This window comes from Petaurus breviceps, unplaced genomic scaffold (genome assembly GCF_028583685.1).
Source record: "Petaurus breviceps papuanus isolate PSGF00001 unplaced genomic scaffold, PetGlider_PUasm1.0 37, whole genome shotgun sequence".
Lineage (NCBI taxonomy): Eukaryota > Metazoa > Chordata > Mammalia > Diprotodontia > Petauridae > Petaurus > Petaurus breviceps.
The window spans coordinates 22,974,817-22,993,111 of NW_027186296.1; the positions used below are offsets into that span (position 1 = coordinate 22,974,817).

At 37.4% G+C, this 18,295-nt stretch overlaps 1 protein-coding gene across 2 annotated transcripts in view; it reads right to left on the reverse strand.

Annotated features, from left to right (window-relative positions):
- The window catches only part of WDR72 (WD repeat domain 72), a 303,206-nt gene that overhangs the window by 235,699 nt on the left and 49,212 nt on the right, over positions 1 to 18,295 (reverse strand). For both annotated transcript variants that reach the window (XM_069098090.1, XM_069098089.1), the window contains exons 7-13: positions 18,067 to 18,143; positions 12,597 to 12,716; positions 11,692 to 11,837; positions 11,203 to 11,299; positions 7,117 to 7,258; positions 5,518 to 5,766; positions 2,386 to 2,606 (exon numbers count right to left, since the gene is read on the reverse strand). In XM_069098090.1, coding sequence (XP_068954191.1) covers positions 2,386 to 2,606; positions 5,518 to 5,766; positions 7,117 to 7,258; positions 11,203 to 11,299; positions 11,692 to 11,837; positions 12,597 to 12,716; positions 18,067 to 18,143 — 1,052 coding nt within the window. The remainder of the gene's footprint in view (positions 1 to 2,385; positions 2,607 to 5,517; positions 5,767 to 7,116; positions 7,259 to 11,202; positions 11,300 to 11,691; positions 11,838 to 12,596; positions 12,717 to 18,066; positions 18,144 to 18,295) is intronic.

The following is an 18,295-nucleotide window of genomic DNA, read 5'->3' on the forward strand; positions in this document are numbered from 1 at the left end:
ATATATATATATATATATATAATAGTACTATTCACAGACCTACGTAGCATATATAGTACAAAACATGCTGGACAGGCAGAAGTCCTAAGTTCTAGTATAAGCTCTGGCTCAAGCAACATATATGGTCTCAGGTGTCACATCTGTATGCCTGACTTTCCTTAACAATTAAATAGAAATATTATTACTTTGTACTACCTATCTGAGAGAGATGTAAAGAAAGCTCTTTATAAATTGTAAGGTGTATATAAATGTGAGAAATTATTAATATCATCATTACTCCATGAATTTGACCATAGTCTAGAAAGGCAATAAGTATATCCAACACAATATAGGCAATCCCTGAAATAAGAATAGTTTTAAAAGGAAGCATCACTCTATAATTTACTCTTATCTGTATAACTTGAATATAATTTATAACTGGGAACATTATGAAAATAAAGCTGAAATTTAGCAAAGAAGAGTTTGATTCTTTGTATTTTGGGCATGAGGGTGTAACCATAAAAATCTTTCACCTAATATTAAATATTCTCCCCAGTGGAGGCAAATTGCCCAGAATCACACAGATAGCAAGTGTCTGAGGTTAGATTTGAACTCAGATTCTCCTGACTCCAGGGCTGGTGCTGTACCCAATGAGCCTCCTAACTGCCCCTATTGAATACATTTAACCTATTTTAATTTAAAAGAAGACAATTTGCCTCCCACCATAAACTGATATACTTACAGAAATCAGATTCCATAACACAGGTAATGAGCTATTGTGTTAACAGGGTGTAACACCCAATGATCTTTACAAAAGAATTTTCTGAGTAAATCAGAAGTGGAAACATTATAGGTTGGGTTAGGCCATGCTCTTATAGAAGAGGGGATTTTAAATAGTTAAGCTTTGGGGAAAGCTCATAGATTTCCAGTTTAGAAGCTGCCTATGTAGAAGACTCTAACCATAAACTTGATTATGGTACCAAAGCAATGGAGGTTCTCATCCAGAAGGAAAAAAATATCCTATCCAGCATTTGGAGGATCAGTTTAAGAGAGTTTAGGGCACAGTTGAAGGAGAAAGTACACAAGGCTTTAGAAAGAACTTACAAGAAAAGGACATCTGACAGCAAAAGGGAGGTGAAGGTGGGGTGGGAGAGGAATAGAGGGAAAGGGAGAGAGTGAGAGCGGGAGAGAGAGAGAGAGAGAGAGAGAGAGGGAGAAGGAAACTGAGACTGAGAGAGGGAGAGGGAGAGTCAACTATAGACTCAAGGGAGAAGCAGCCCTGACATTTGAAAAATAAAGCTGTGGAAATCTTGGGAGGTCAGCTGAGCAACCCACCAGCAGAGACCATGCACCTAGAAGGGAGATCAGAAAGGACTTCCTCAGGAGAGGAGAGGATATGGAGTCCCTTTAGTTTCGGTGTTGCAAATTGCCTTGGCCACAAGTTGTGCCTCACTATCATTCTACATTATTTGGTAACCACTCTTTGCAGAAACATTATGTGTACATGTAAGTGAGTCTGTCCCATGTTTGGGAGAAGCAGGGCTCCGGAGGCAGGCAAAAGTGTTTTTTATAACTATTGCTCTTATCATGACATCTTAGTAAATGCTTTGGCTAATAGCTAATCATGTCTAGTGGCAGACTGGTAATGGGAAGCATACTGGTGAAGATCCACGAGGTTCAGCCCCAAAGGATTACCTCTGAACTCCAGGTAGCAGCAACCTCTGAGGATCCAACCTACAATGAGTATCCAATTAGGCGTAACACAGAGGAAGTAAGTACTATGCTAGGATAACAACAGCAATGTATATAGCTATTATTTTTCACGGAAGATGCACACTATTTCTAGTACTTCTTTTACATCCTCATTCTTTCTCTGATATTGATTATGATTATCTCATTTTCACTTTGATACTCTACATAAAATTTTTAAGTGTAATACAGATGTGAGTTAATATAATCATCATCATTTACAATGTTTATTATCAGAGAATAATGAGCAAATTAGCCAATTGCTAATAGTACCAGTGGTAAAGATTTGCTAGGGAAAGGCCTAGAAACTATTAGTTAAATAAGGTCCCTAGATTTTCTTTCTTCATGCTAATTATGGTTCCTGTTTTTGTTGTTAAGTGACAATTGGTTCTTCATACTTCCATTTTACCATCTAAACTATCTGAAAAGACTGAATTTCCATATCATAAAACATTGTGATTAATTCAAACCCAAGCCTACAAAAATGAAATATTAAGTCTTTTTCCTATAGTAAGTAGGAAAAGAAATGGAGATTTCATTATTAAATTAAACTAAAAAAAACCCTCTTAAATTGTAAGTAAAAACTATATTAAAAAGAAAAGTATTAATTTCAAATAATAATAATACTTGAATGATTATTTCTCCCCCTTTACTTACTGTGAAGATTTCTGGTGACATCAAAAGGCTTGTTACTGGACCTGCCCATAAAACGAATTTATGCAAGACTTCTTCAGTTAAGATATCCCACCAAATGACACAAGAATCTTGATCCCCCGAAACCATCCAGCTTGGATCTAATTTGGAAGAATGGCTATGAGGATAAAGTAATGAAGTAACACTCCTGTTGTGGCCTCTAAGAATTTTGTGAGGCAGGGAATCTGAAAGCAGAAAGAAGGTAAAATGTTTTTGCTGGCTTAAGGATGAGGTCTGAATTTTTTTTTGGATGGTTTATTTTTGATTTATGTCTTTATAAAAAGGAATATCATAGCCAAACTGATGACCTACTCTTTGAGCTTCTCTCCATCCTACCTCCCCCTCAAAAACTCTCAGATTCTCCTTTTTAAAGGGACCATTTAGACATGAGAAAGTTAACACTTCAAAAACAAGGAACAAACCTCTCAAGGGCTTGAGCTATTGAGGGCTAGAATGTCCTTAAGATTCCATCATGATGGTTTGTTACTATAAGGTACAGGAGGAAGCATCTTTTATACCTTTTGCTCTTCTTTTGAAGAAAAGCAAAATAGTACTTCAAAATACTTTCAAAATACTTCAAAATAGTATCCACAATTGCTACTATGGGCAGCTGGGTAGTGCAGTGGATAAAGCACTAGGCCTGGAGTCAGGAAGACTCATCTTCCTGAGTTCAAAAATTACCTCAGACAGTTATTAGCTGGGTGACCCTGGGCAAATCACTTAACCCTGCTTGCCTCAGTTCCTCATTTATAAAATGAAGTAGAGAAAGAAATGGCAAATCACTCCAGTGTCTGTGCCCAAAAAAAGTCCAAATGGGATCACAAAGAGTCGAACACCACTCAAATGGCTGAACAACAACAAACATTGCTATATGGGGGGAAAAAAGGGTTTGTCTTTACCAGAGTATAATAATGTGGAGGCAAAATAAAGGGCAGTTCTCAGAATTTCATAAAAATAAATTGATGTTAAACTAGTTAAATAAATCAAGAACTGCATAAGAATGGAATGAAGGACAAAGCAAACTTGTGTGAGATCTGAAATTATATTCTTTCTTAATGGGTGAACCTTTTGCTTCCTTTCCCTCAGGTGAATCTGCTGAACATTTTATAGCTTTATACCTGGCCCCAGGACAAAGGTCAGGATAAAATCACTAGACATACCTCATAAAAAGAGAGGATTGATAACATAGGAAATTATGATCACAATAATAATAAAATTAAAACAGCCTATAACATTAGTACTATATTTCAGAGACAGTATTCTTTGCTACATCTTAGTGGTCAATGAACAACTACTATATATACAACTAACTCTAAAGAGATAACAGCTCTCACAAATACAATGATAATATGGATTATATGTGTGTGTGCGCACACACACATACAGATGACTCCCAGGTCTACCTATTCAGGCCTTCTGTCTCTCTTGAGCTCCAGTTCCAAATTCCTTCTGGACATCTATAACAGGATGTCCATTTTAGTTGCTGTTCAGTTATCTTTCAATCATGTCCCATTTGGGATTTTCTTGGCAGAGATACTGGAGGTTTGCCATTTCCTTCTCCAATTCATTTTTATAGATGAGGAAACTGAGGCAAACAGGATTAAGTAATTTGCCCAGAGTCACATAGCTGGTCAGTGTCTGAGGCCGGATTTGAACTCAGGAAAATGAGTTTTCAAACTCAACACATCCAAAATTAAATTCATTGTTTTTGTTGTCTTTCCCCCAAAACCTGTAGCTCTTCCTAATTTCCTTATTTCTTCTGAAAAAAAAAAATCAATTTTTTAGTCATCTAGGTTTGTGACTTAAGTTATCCTTATCTCTTCATTTGCCTTCACTCTGGCACATCCAATCAGTCACCAACTCTCATTAAATCTAAATATATCTCTAGCATCAATTTGCTTCTTTCCACTCAACTTGATCACCATTCTCATTAAGGTCCACATCACCTCTCACCTTAAGTGCTACAACAGCCTAATTGTCCTCACTACTTTCTGGTTACTCCTCTCTTTGATTTATCTTCCAATCAGCCATAGCTGCCAACTTGATATACTTAAATTACAACTTTGACTATGTCATTGCCCTGATCAGGAAGCTTTACTGGGTCCCCCCTAATATCTTAGATTCAATACCTCCCCCCTTTTTTGTCATTTAAAATCCTTCATAATCTAGCTTCAATCCATCTTTCCATACTTTGATTTGAAATTGCTCCCCTTCATTCATTCAACATTCTAGGCAATCTGGCCTATGTGTAGTTTCCATACACAGAATACTCAATCTCAATTTCACATAGGCTTCCATACCTTCACATAGGCTATGGCTCATCCCTGAAATAGCCAGCTTCCTCAGCTCTACTTGTAGACTGGAGCTTCAAGGCCACCTCCTTTCCTGATCCTGAATTTCATTGTTCAGTCATGTCCGACTCTTTGTGACCCCATTTGGGGTTCTCTTGGCAAAGATACTGGGGTGGTTTGCTATTTTCTTCTCCGGTTCATTTTACAGATGAGAAACTGAAGCAAATAGGGTTAAATGTCTTGCCCAGGGTCACACAGTGAGTAAGTGAATTTGAACTCTGATCCAGGCTTGGTACTCTATCCACTGCTCCACCTAGCTGCTCTAGTTTTGTAATTTATTCTGTATGTGTTTGGTATTTATTTATTTGTGCACATCTACCATCTCATATACCCACCCTCCCTAACCGCCGGAGAATATAAATTCCTTAAAGAAAATGATTATTTTATTTTTTCCTTTGTATTCCCTGAGCCAAGGACAAAACAAGCACCTGTCCAAACTATGCCTCTAAGTTTGTAAGAACACAGGATCCCATCTTCAACATGTCTCTAGAGCTCAACATACCTCCTACAGCCAAGCTCAACTTATTCCTCAGGACCTATTAATTTTTAATTTATAACTTATTACAATATAAAAAACTGTCTAAAACTATATAAAACTATGAACAAACACTAAGTATGGCCACCTTCTTGCTTTAACCTTCAGAAACTAATCTTGTTTTATTTAGCTTAAAACCAGTGCTTCTTGTTAACATGAAATATTACCTCTTATTTGATTTGACATTGTTTAATGAATTCAGCTAATTACCTTTTTTAAATAAGGCATTATCTTCCAAAAGTCCTGCTTTTGCTGCATTCAAGGCAAGTGTTATGAAGATCCTCCCATCTTCACATCCACATATTAGCTTGTCAAAATTTGGAATATACATAGATGAAGTGACTGCTGGGCTTCCAGCTCCATCTTTGAGAGTGCAGAAACCATCAATAATGCTGGGTGATATGGTACGATGCTTGTCAAAATTATCTTGAAGGGCATAAGTGGTAGTTATTGGTATCTCTAGAAAGAATGGAGAGGGAAAGATAAATTTTTTAAAAGTACGTATGATAATACATCACAATCACCCAAAGAATTGAATCTGTGTGTCATTGGGCCAACCAAAAAATTCTAGCTACTTAACAATGGCACACAAACTAGCTAACTATAATTCTTCCATAATCCAAGGTCTTCTACCCCTGGATCCTGGTTTCTACAATACTGAAGGACATGATCAAGGTAGATTGATGTTAGGGGATCCATCCTAGATTGAAGCAACCAAAGATATCAGAGGAAATGTTGGGATGGTGGAATTGGTTCTGAGGAATGTAATAAGGTGCTTTCAGCTTGACTTAGCCAAAGATGAGAGGAGAGCATAGAGCTGTAGTATCTGGTGGTAGAAATAACACTAGATATGGAGTGAAAAGCCCTAGGTTTAAATACAGTGGCAATTTCTTTGTCAAACGAGGTTAAGATTGGATGACCTCTAAGGAAGGTTTCTTCTCACTCTAAAGTTTCTAAATTCATTATAAGGAAAGTTTCAGTCTGAAAAATGACAAAATTCTTGAATATTTCAAAATGATGTCATGCTCAAACTGTATTACTGAGCCTTGGTAACTATCACAGACACTCTCTATGGTGTGTATCACCAGGGTCAGGTTCAATGGCACTCTGACCTATCACCATCTTGCACCCTGAATTCTGAGGATCCTTCAACAGCTATTGAACACTTGGGGGCTTTAAATAAGGCTTGCAATAGTCCCAGAGAACTTTAAGGACCTCATGATCATATATCGAAAATTTAGAGCTAGAAGGGGGACCCAATCTATCATCTAGTCAGACCTCCCTCGTTGTACACTTAAGGAAAGTAAAACCCAGAAATGAGTGACTTGCCTACATATGTATGTATGTAATAAGTAGCAGAACCTACATTTGAACCAAAGACCTCTGATACCAAAAATCAGGACTTGTCCCCCTATATCACTGTTGCCTGTTCAAATACTTTAAAATAGATTAGGACTCTAAGATCACATAAGGTTATAGATATGGAACAACAGGGACCTCAGAGTTCATGAAGTCCAACCACTTTATTTTACAAATAAAGCAACAGACTCAGAGATGTAAAGTGACTTGTCCGGGGTCATAAGTTGAGGTAGGATTTAAACATAGGTCATTCTCACTCCAAGTTCAGTGCTATCCCTACTGATCTATTATACCATACAAAGCTAACCATGGATAAGCTAAAATCACTGTCTCCCTCTACACCATCAAATCTCTTACTTGTAGAATCAGGAAGAAAGATCCAGAAGTTTTCCCCAGTTGCAGAAACAAACACAGCACACATTTGACAAATGGAATAACTATTTTTTTTACCTTTAGGAGAACCATCAAACTTTGATACTGGAACATCAGGGATATGCCACAAAGTGATTCTTCCAGATGTTTCTCCTGAGAAGAGGACTTTATAGAAAGGTTCCTTCCGTTCATTGAGATAGCCCATAACAAATGGATAGCTCTGTATCAGAAATAATTCAAAATTTTACACACAGGGGAAAAGGCAAAAATTAGAAACTGATGATAGTCAAAGTTGTGATGAATGAGAAATAAGAGAGATAACAGTTATGATCATGAGTTAATTAACATTTTGGTATCTCTGACCTCCACAAAGTCCTACTCCAAAGCCTCACAGTATGAAGGTGACCTTATTTCAATTACTGAAAGGTGGATAAGCAAAAAATGAGAAAAGGCTTTAATTATAAACTGGTAACAAACTGTATCTGTTCCAAAAGGCTAAGCCAAGCCAGTCACCTAGCCCTTGGGCGATGAAATCTTTGGCCATGGTGAACAATGAAACAAAGGAAAAGACAAAATGGCCCAAAATGTAGCCACTTTCTGCTTTTCAAGTGACAGTAGCAGGATGGCCAAAAAAATAATAAAACTCTAAGAGTCATCGTTTTTACTTAAACTGTCTATAAACACTAATTGTAGATACTTCAAATGTGAGATCCCCAACCACTTTTAATGTCAACACCTTCCCTCTGTTGATTATTACCTTTTCATTCTACATACACTTTGCTTTGTACATAGTTGTTTGAACGACGTCTCTCCATGAGACTGTAAACTCCTTGGGGGCCAGGACTCTCTTTTACTATTCCCTATGCTTAGAGTGGTGCTGGGCACATAACAGGCATTTAACATCGATTGGCTGATGGTCATACTACACAAACTAACAGAGATACTGCAAATGGACAACAAATGGATCTCAGAATCAAAAAGAAGGGTATGGGATAGATTTCCTTTGGAAAACACCAATATTTTTTATAAGCCCCAAGCTTCTCCCTAAAACAAAGGCCCATCTTTTTAACACAAATTTTCTTTTAGCAGAAATCCCAGTGTAGGGGGAGGCTAGGTGGCACAGTGAATAGAGCACCAGCTCTGTAGTCAGGAGAACCTGAGTTGAAATCCAACCTCAGACACTTAACACAAAACTAGCCGTGTGACCTTGGGCCAGTCACTCAACCTATTTTTTTGCCCTACCTTCCCCTCTCCAAAAAGCAAAACCAAAAAACAAACAAACAAAAAAAAAAACAGAAATCCCAAGTGTGGCTAGGATTCATGGAATACCAGTTTCATAAAAATTAAAGCGGAATTTGAACCAAACAATAATGATGAGGTGGTTTGTGGGTATATTTGGGCTACGATATATTAAGAATGAAGAACTGCAGAGGCAAGTGGCCTAAAGGACTTCATAACAGATACATGACCAGAAAAAAGAACTAACTGGACATGAAATGAGAATGAGGAACAACAGATAGACAGAACATGAATTCCTCTGCTATTTATTCAATGGTGTGAAAAATAGAAAAAGTCACCTAGCATGTTAGATGGGTGCTCTGATTAGGATTTCTATGAAGACATGATCAATAGTTACACAAGAAAGGTAGGATTGAATGAGTGTGGCCAAGATTTATGGTCATTTGTGATCTGGAGTCTTATCAATGATCTTTGAATCCATCTAAGTATTGAACTAAATAATTGTCATAATGAAGAATTTTTAGTTAAAAAATGAGGAATACAGAATGACTGGGAAAGTTGGTGTCCCCAAGGTGGTAAACTGGCATGTGAGGGGAGGTGGTGGTGCTGCCTACTGACCTTTATTTTCTGGAAGCTTAAAAAAAAAGAAGAGAATATCAAATAATGAACATAATAATAAAATTCTTAACTCCCAGTACATTTTAACTGCACAGTACTGAAGCCATTCTTTTTATACTGAGTTATGAAGAGGAAGAAAGATAATAAAAGCAGCGATTAAATAATGCCTGGGGCAAATTATAGACTGAAAATACTGTTTTCCAGATGGAATACAAAACAGTATTCTGTTGGCCATTGTCAAATAATTTAAAACTCATCACCAGTGCCACACCTGAATGGAAACGTTTAATTTTCTAATTTTTAGTTGTCATCACCTATTTAGAAAGTATCTAAAGACTTCACAAATAAGTTTGAGAGGAAGCAATTGTCTGATTTCTCAACATCTGTGGTTGGCTAATTAAGCATGCCATCAACCAATAAATAGCAACATGAACTCTTGGCTGTCATATCATTCAAAAACATTTCATTTTTCTTGCAGTAAGTATTCTAGTGTTTAACTGATGACCAAATACAGTATCTTTAAAAAGCTTAAGGATGGTTATAATAATTTTACCTAGGACACATAAGACTGAAGATCGCAAATAAAGTACCCAGGTTTGCCCTCCAAGTAGCTGGGGACAAATTTAAAAATGTCAGCTCTCTAAGTCAGCAAGAGTCAATGTAGTTAGGGGTGGGGGGGAGGGCTGGAGGTGGGGGTGGGGTGGAAAAAATGAACTTAATCATCTATAAAAGCAACCTACTCAATGAGATAGCTTTGTTTTGCTTTGTTTTGTTTTTAAGGTTTCCTGAATCTTAGCAAAGAGCTTAAGGTGACTCCATAGAAAGAAGTATACAGATGTAAAATGTAACTAAAGTTAAATTTTAATTTGGGAAACAGGTCCTGCATGGGGAGGCATTGTGATAATTTATTTGATAACTGATGAACAGTGGGGAAAAAAAGGGAATTAAAAAGTAAAGAGTCAAGTGTTTAACCAACATCAGACAGGAGGAAGGGTGTCCTGACTTGACCAGGTTAGATATGTATCTGGTTCACTTGGCAGACCTATAGAATATAAATGAGTGTGCTTGGTTATCATGGCTTGATAGTTACCAGTGAATCTTTCAATTTCAATTTGGGCGTTTAAGCAGACTTTCCTATTGGGAAGAAAATGTACTAAATAGCAATATAAACATCTGGTCAGTTCATCAGATCTATTTGTCACTGTCATCTAATAAATTGGCATTCATGCTTACTAGAATTTCTTTTATATTTGGCGGCATGCGTCAATTGCCCTCAGAGTCTGACCACTTCTGGGTGGACTGATAAAACTAAGGTCCCTAACCTTAAAAACTGAGGACCAAACTGTGGACCTATGGAGATACCATTCAATACCATCACCCCAAGAAGCACCAGACTCTCCAATGACATCTTTTATATACATCAGTGAAATATTTTGTGCTACTTGTTTTTTAGAACATAAGTTCCTTTAGGACAAGGGATTGTCATCTACTCTCATACATACTTCAGCAAATCAGATAATGCTTTCTATTTAGTAAATAAATTATTTTGGTCTAATTATTTTGGAGCAGATAGATGGCTCAGTGAATAGGGCACCAGGTCTGGAATAAGGAAGACCTGAGTTCAAATTCAGCCGTATATACTTCATTGTGTGACCCTGGATAAATAATTTAACATATTAGCCTTAGTTTCCTCATCTAAGAAATGCGGATAACAATAGTACCTACTTCCCAGGATTGTGGTAAAGATAAAATAATAATTGTAAAGCACAGTGCCTGACACTATGTAAATGTTAGTTATTTTAGTTGTTATTATTAATACAATATTAGATTTGGGATCAGAATACTTGTTCAGATCTCCTGACACTAGTTTTTGATTAGAGATGAACCTCACTTTTGTCATGTGTAAAATGGGTATAATCATATCTATCTATTGATTACTTCAGGAGGTTGTTATGATAATATGTGGAAAGTGCTTTGAAATTCTTAAAGAGTTGTGTAAGGGTAAGTAACTATTGTTATCATTCTTATTACTAATGATAATAGTAGCAAAACTTTACGTAGTTTACTGCTAACAATCAGGAGAATCATATTGACTTTTAAAATATATTTAATGAAATGTAATTTTTATGACAACTTTGTAGAAAATATAAACAATTTAAAAATAATAGTACCAGAGTGTTTGTTTTATTTGATGGTTTGAACCAACTTTTTCTTAACACTTCATTCTGAAACAGACAAAGCCAGCTACTTATCTAAAATACCGAATTAAAGAACTTTAAAGGCTCATTTCTCTTTTTTATCCATTACCTTATTTTCTTTTACAGAAGTAGAGCAAAGTAAATGAGGATACATGGTTTCTTTAAGTACTCTTCCATCAGCAGGATATAAACTTTTTGAAAGTCCACTGGGTGGAAAAAAAAAAGAAGTTTCAAAAAAAAATGTGGGTCTGTTTATTTGTAGTATATTTGTATCACTCCCCTTATTTTTTAAGTGCAGGATTTACCACTCAAGTTTCTAAACTCTGTTAGAAACTGTTAGGTTAATTATTACAAGTGACTTCTTTTTGAAAACCCGGCACCAGCTGTACAAGTTCTACATGGCTAATCTCATTCCTCCATCCCCTGCTGTTTCATACAAAGGCTGAAGTCTACCAAGCTTAGGGTAAATCTTCGAGTGCCAAAGTGGTTTTGTTCTGGTTTTTGATCATGGGCAACATGCAGGGACTTTCCTATAATAAACCTCCCAAAGTTCATTTTCTACCTGAACATTATGTGTGCTGTCCCCATCTGAGCCCACCTGTTCAGCAGCTGATAGATATAACTGTGACCATCTTCTGTCCATATGATGATTCGGTGAGCAGCAAGCACCTCTCCACCAGCAAAAAATTCCCTGCTTTTACTGACTTCAGTGAGCAGGAGGGAAAAATCACAGTAATCATAAATCTAAAAATAAAAAAATAAGGAAAAAAAAGAAAATCCACACTTTCCATCAACAGTAAGCAACATGTACTCAATTCTATCAATGTGATTGTGGTTTAAGTCAACCTATGGGCAAGTCTCAAGTGTACATATTTTATCCTGATACACATACCAAGAACAACTTAATATAAATGTGGACATTCAGCTATTGTCTTTTATTGTCTTTTCTTGATACTTATCGTTCAGTAGGTTTAATTAAATTATGATCTTGTTTCAGCGTGGCCTTCTATAAAGCCAAATCATTTTTAACAGATTCAGCTATATAATATATTGAAATGAAAAGGGCATTTTCAAAAGGTGACTTTCACATTTCTCTCAGGACAAGCTGTGAGCTCAGTGATCTTGCATTCAGTGCATTCATAAGAAAAGAGGATATTAACATATTAAGGCAGTGAAAAGTAGAAGCCCTTAAAAAGATAAATTATTTCAAGAACATGACAATATTACTTTAAATTCTCAAAGAGGCATCATTTAAAAAAAATTCTATCTAAGCCAGTAGCTCCTTGTCATAACATGGATGATTATTCATAGATCAAGACATACTATGGACCAAACACCATCCCAAAGTATAGAAACTAGATGTAGTAAAACAAAGTAGAAAGTGGATGTTTGTCCAGAGCCCCAGATTAATATTCTAAAGGGTTTGTACTATATTTAAATTGTAATCTACTTTTCAATATAACTATAATGAGAGTAACGAAATTCACTGTGTTCACACACTACCTGCCAACATTTGGAAAATACCACCAACAGAAGCCTTTCCGTGTAGGTACAAAATCTTATCGTCCGGCAATTTGGTGAGTCCAGAGATTTGGATTCTTTTTCATAAATATCTTTCTTTTCCTTTAGAAGAAGTGGACATATATTAGTACTAGCACCTAATGCTTTAGGTTAATGCATATAATGTTTCCATCATATTTGTACCAGATCACTTTTTTTATGACTTCAAAAGTATCTCCCAAGTCAAGTGAAAAAAAAATGGAGAGTGTTATAGTCACATATCTCAGAGTGCCTTACATATAGTAGTCATTCAATAAATATTTGTTTAAATAAACACTACGCTGTTTAGCTTTTAAAAGTGTTCACAACTTGCTTCAAACATATTTTTACAGTCACAGGCGTCATTATTTGCCTGCTTGCACTCTGTCATCCAGTCTTTCTCTTCATCACACATAGAATACTATGTCTCATGCCTGTGTCTTTGCACTGGAAATCTCACATTCCTGATGTGTTCCTTCCTTAACCCTTCTTCATAGAATCCTTCCCCACTTCCTAAAAGATGTAACTCAAACACTATCTTCTACATGAAACTTTTCCTGATCTCTCAAATTGCTAATGACTTTCCTCTCAAATTAACTTATATTTAATTACTTTGCACGTGCCAGTATATACTGTCCTTCCTCTCAAACTAACTTATATTTAACTACTTCATATGTGTCAATATTTATTCACTTTATATTTATGCTATATATTTTTATATGTACTTGTTGTCTCTCTTAATAGAATACAACTTCTTTGTGAACAGGGACTGTTTCAATTCTTTGGCCTTATATCCCTAGTACCCAACATAGTGCCTGGCACATAGTAGGCATTTAATACATTTTTATTGATTGAGGACTATGATACATTTATTTTTTGTGCTCAGTATTTCTGGAACCTCCAAAAACCAGGAAGGCTGAAGCTAGATCAAAAGCTCTCCCTAGGATGAGACAGTCAACAAGCATTATTTAACATCTATTATGTTGCAGGCACCATGCTCAATACAGGGGATAGAAAGAATGGCAAGCAAAGAAACATACAATTCATTCTCTCAAAGAATTCAGTCTAATGGGGAAGACAACCTGCAAACAACTATTTACAGACAAGATATAATCAGGATAAATTGGAGACAATCAACAGAAGGAAGGCACTAGTGTTAAGGAGAATTATTGGGAAAGATTTCTTATAGAAGGATGGATTTTAGCTGGGGACTTGAAGGAAACAAGGAGACAGATATGAGAAGAAACAGGAATTACAGGCTTATGAAAATGCACATAGTCAGGAGATGGCATATCCTGTATGAGGAATAGTAAGGAGGACAGCAACAGCAGATTGAAAAGCACATTGGGAGAGCAAAGGATGAAAGTGAACTCTTTCAGGACAAATTGGTGGTCAAGTCAATTCTTCATGACCCCGTCTGGGGCTTTCTTGGTGAAGACACTAGAGTGATTTGCGATTGTTTTTCCCCAGCTAATTTTACAGATGTGGAAACTGAGGCAGAGTTAAGTGACCTGCCCAAGGTCACACAGCTAGTAAATGTTAAATGTCTGAGTCTGGATTTGAACTCAGGTTCTCCTGACTCCAGGGCTGATGGATTCACTGGGCCACCTAGCCACCTCACATTGCTTACAGTTTCAATGAAGGAATTTCAAAAATAAATATGTATCTTGAACATATCATTTCATCTCTTGCCAAGTCAAGTGAGACATTCTTTTTTAAAAAAAATCAAATGATTTATTAAGTTCTGGTTTACATCATTCATTTCCACAAAATTTTGAGCTACATATTTTCTCCCCGTTTTTCCCCTACCCACGACCCCAAAATAGTGATCCCACAGGATATCCCCTCCTCCAATCTGCTCTCTTTGATATCTTCTCCCATACCCCCTTTGACTTTTCCAGTAGGGCATGGTGGATCTCTATGCCTGTATATCTTATTTCTAATTACATGTAAAATAACATTAATAATAGTATATATATGTATATATTTAAACATTTGATTTTAAAACTTTGAGTTCCAGATTCATTCCCTTCCTCCCATGTCACCCACCCTTACTGTGAAGATAAGCAATTCAGTATAGGTTGTACATGTGTAGCTATGTAAAACATTTCCATAGTGGATATATTGTAAAAGACTGACTATATTTCCCTCCCTCCTATCCCACCTCCCACTTGTTATATTCTCTACTTTGAACCTGTCCCTTTTCAAAAGTGGGTGCTTCCAACTTCCCTCCCCCCCAGCCTGCCCTCCCTTCCATCATCTCCCCTCTCATCCCCTTCCCCCCTACTCTCCTGTAGGGTGAAATAACCTATTTAGTGTGTATGTCATTCCCTCCCTAAGCCAAATTCAATGAGAATAAGGTTGACCCATTCCCTTTTGCCTTCCTGTTTTTTTCCTCCATTGTTTTCCCTTGCCTCTTCTATATGAGATAGTTTACTCCATTCTGTCTCTCCCCATCTCCTCTCATTACACTCCTCTCTTACCTCTTAATTTCACCTTTTAAGAATTATCCCTGGGGCGGCCAGGTAGCACAGCAAGTAAGAGCACCGGCTCCAGTGTTGAGAAGACCTGGAGATCGAATCCCGGGCTCAGACACTTAGCACCCACCCAGAAACACCTGGCCGTGTAACCTTGAGCAAGTTACTTAACCCCAATTGCTTAGGGGCGGCCAGGTGGCTCAGCGAGTAAGAGCACCGGTTCCAGTGTTGGGACGACCTGGAGATCGAATCCTGGGCTCAGACACTCGGCACCACACCCAGAAATAACTGGCCGGGTAACCTTGAGCAAGTTACTTAACCCCAATTGCTTAAAAAAGAATTATCCCTTCCTATTAACTTGGTCCTGTGCCCTCTATGTATACCTGTACATATATATCCACACATCCACATATGTATTCATATGTCCATATACCCTCCTATATAGACATATATATATGTGTGTGTGTATGTGTATATATACACATACACATACACACACATTCCTATTCACTTCAACAATTCTCATACTGAGAAAAGTTTCATAAATTACAATTATTGTTTTTCCATGTAGGAATGTAAATAGTTCAAGTTTGATAAGTTCCTTATGATTCCTTTTCCCTGTTTACCTTCTCATGCTTCTCTTGCTTCTTGTATCTGAATGTCAAATTTTCTATTCAACTCTGGCTTTTTCATCAAGAATAGTTGAAAGTCCTCTATTCTACTGAATGACCATATTTTCCCCTGAAACATGATACTCAGTTTTGCTGGCTAGGTAATTCTTGGTTTTAATCCCAGCTCCTTTGACCTCCAGAAAGAATATCATATTCCAAGCCCTTTGGTCCTTCAGTGTAGAAGCTGCCAGATCCTGTGTTATCCTGATTGTGTTTCCACAATATTCAAATTGTTTCTTCCTGGCTCCTTGTAATATTTTCTCCTTGATCTGGGAATTCCGGAACCTGGCTATAATATTCCTATGAGTTTTCTTCTTGGGATCTTTTTCAGGAGGTGATCGGTGGATTCTTTCAACCTATATTTTGCCCTCTGGTTATAAAACATCAGGGCAGTTTTCCTTGAGAATTTCTTGAAGGATGATTTCTAGGTTCTTTTTTGATCATGGCTTTCAGGTAGTCCAATAATTTTTAAATTATCTCTCCTGGATCTATTTTCTAGGTCAGTGGTTTTCCCAATGAGATATTTCACATTGCCTTCTATTTTTTCATTTGTTTGGATCTGTTTAATAGTATCTTAATTTCTCATAAAATCACTAGCTTCCATTTGCTCCAATCTAATTCTGAAGGAATGATTCTCTTCAGTGAGCTTTTGAGATTCTTTTTCTATCTGGCAAATTCCACTTTTTAAGGCATTCTTCTCCTCATTGGCTTCTTGAGCCTCTTTTTCCATTTGAGTTAGTCTATTTCTTAAGGTGTTATTTTCTTCCGTCAGGTTGTTGACTCTCATTTCATAATTTTCATGCATCATTCTCATTTCTCTTCCCAATTTTTCCTCCACTTCTCTTATTTGCTTTTCAAAATCCTTCTTAAGCTCCTCTATGGCCTGTAACCAATTCGTATTTTTCTTGGAAACTTTTGGTGCAGGAGTTCTGACTTCACTGTCTTCCTCATGTTCCATGCTTTGATCCTTTTTGTTGCCAAAATAGGAGTGTAAAGTTGGGTTGCTATGTTTGCTTTGCTACCCCTGTTTGCTCATTTTGCCACTCAATTACTTGACTTTTGGGTTTTTTGCCACAGTATGACTCTGCTACCAGACAGAGGAGGTTCGTACCAAATGCTGGGGTTTTCTCAGCTGCCAAAGGTATTAGTTTGCTGCCCACTCTGAAGCCTCCACATGCTCTGGCAAGCTGGTCACACACCCCAGGACCTCCACCCTAGAACTCGATCCAAATCCAAGAAGGTTAAAGCAAGAGTGATTACCTTTCAGACTGGTCACTTGGTCCCCCTACAATCTGCAGGCCATAAGCTGAAGCAGCCACATGGCTTTAGCTGCACAACTGCTACACCTCAGCTGCTTCTTGCCCTGGGGGCAAAAGTCAACCACACTCCCGAACTAATGGATCCCAAAGTCCACACTGCACTGACTTCTCACTTTGTCCTTAGCATCTATGGGTTAATTCTGGAAACTGCCACAACTGCTGGTGATCTGAAGTCCCTCCAGCCAGTGGGTGAGGCTAAAACCTCCACTTACACAGGGCTGGGGACGGCTCCCAGGGCACTGCACTGGCCAATTCCTCCTGGTCTGTCAGGCTGTCCTCAGTGAGAGATTAGCTTCTCTGTGTCATTTTGTGGGTTCTGTAGGTCCAAAGTTTGTTCAGAGTCCCCTTTTACATGAATTGGGGGAGGTGGATGCTGGAACCCCTTGGAAGTCCTGTTTCTACTCTGCCATCTTGACTCCACCCCTCAAAACAGTCTTCAATGACAGTAAAAAGTTCCTTTCAAAAGAATGTGAGAACTCCAGTAATGAGGTTGAGAATTTGCAGACCTACAGTTGCAGGCAGTAACATACACTTTCAGCTTTGTTGCTTTGTGGTTTGGTATTGCTTAACTGTTTTCTTTGTTATAAGGGAAAGTCCAGTGGGTAGCAGGGGTTTATCAGGAAATAACTATGAAGTTAAAATTAAAAACCCAGAAGTCATCAATAAAAGAAAAGGGAAGATCCAAAGTTACTGTCAACATTTTCTCTATCCCATACCAAACCCATCATCACTATTAAATATACAAATGATTATGCCAAAATGTAGGGCAATGACTCCTCTAGTGTAATTTCTGAGACTTTCCCCTCCACCCTCACTTCTTTTCTCTCTCAGGTCCCTTCTTACACACATGATTTAACATGCAACTACCAAGAAAAGAAGCAGCACTAAAAAACTCCACAAATTCTTAGCTTTTCCACATTCCCAATGTCTAATTCTTAGATGAGAAATAATATTCCACAAAACTAACCTGGATGCTATTTATAGAAGAAGACAGATTCCATACTTTGAGATCTCCAGTTACAGAAACCACCAGGAGAGAATCCTCTGTTAAAAAAAAAAAAAATACATGAGCTGACCATGGAGCAATTCGGTCACAAAAAGGACATCCTATCTATAGGTCATGGACTTTGGAAAGCTTTGTGTCACAATCAGTTTATACACACACATACGCACACATGCACACATTCTGCTTCTTA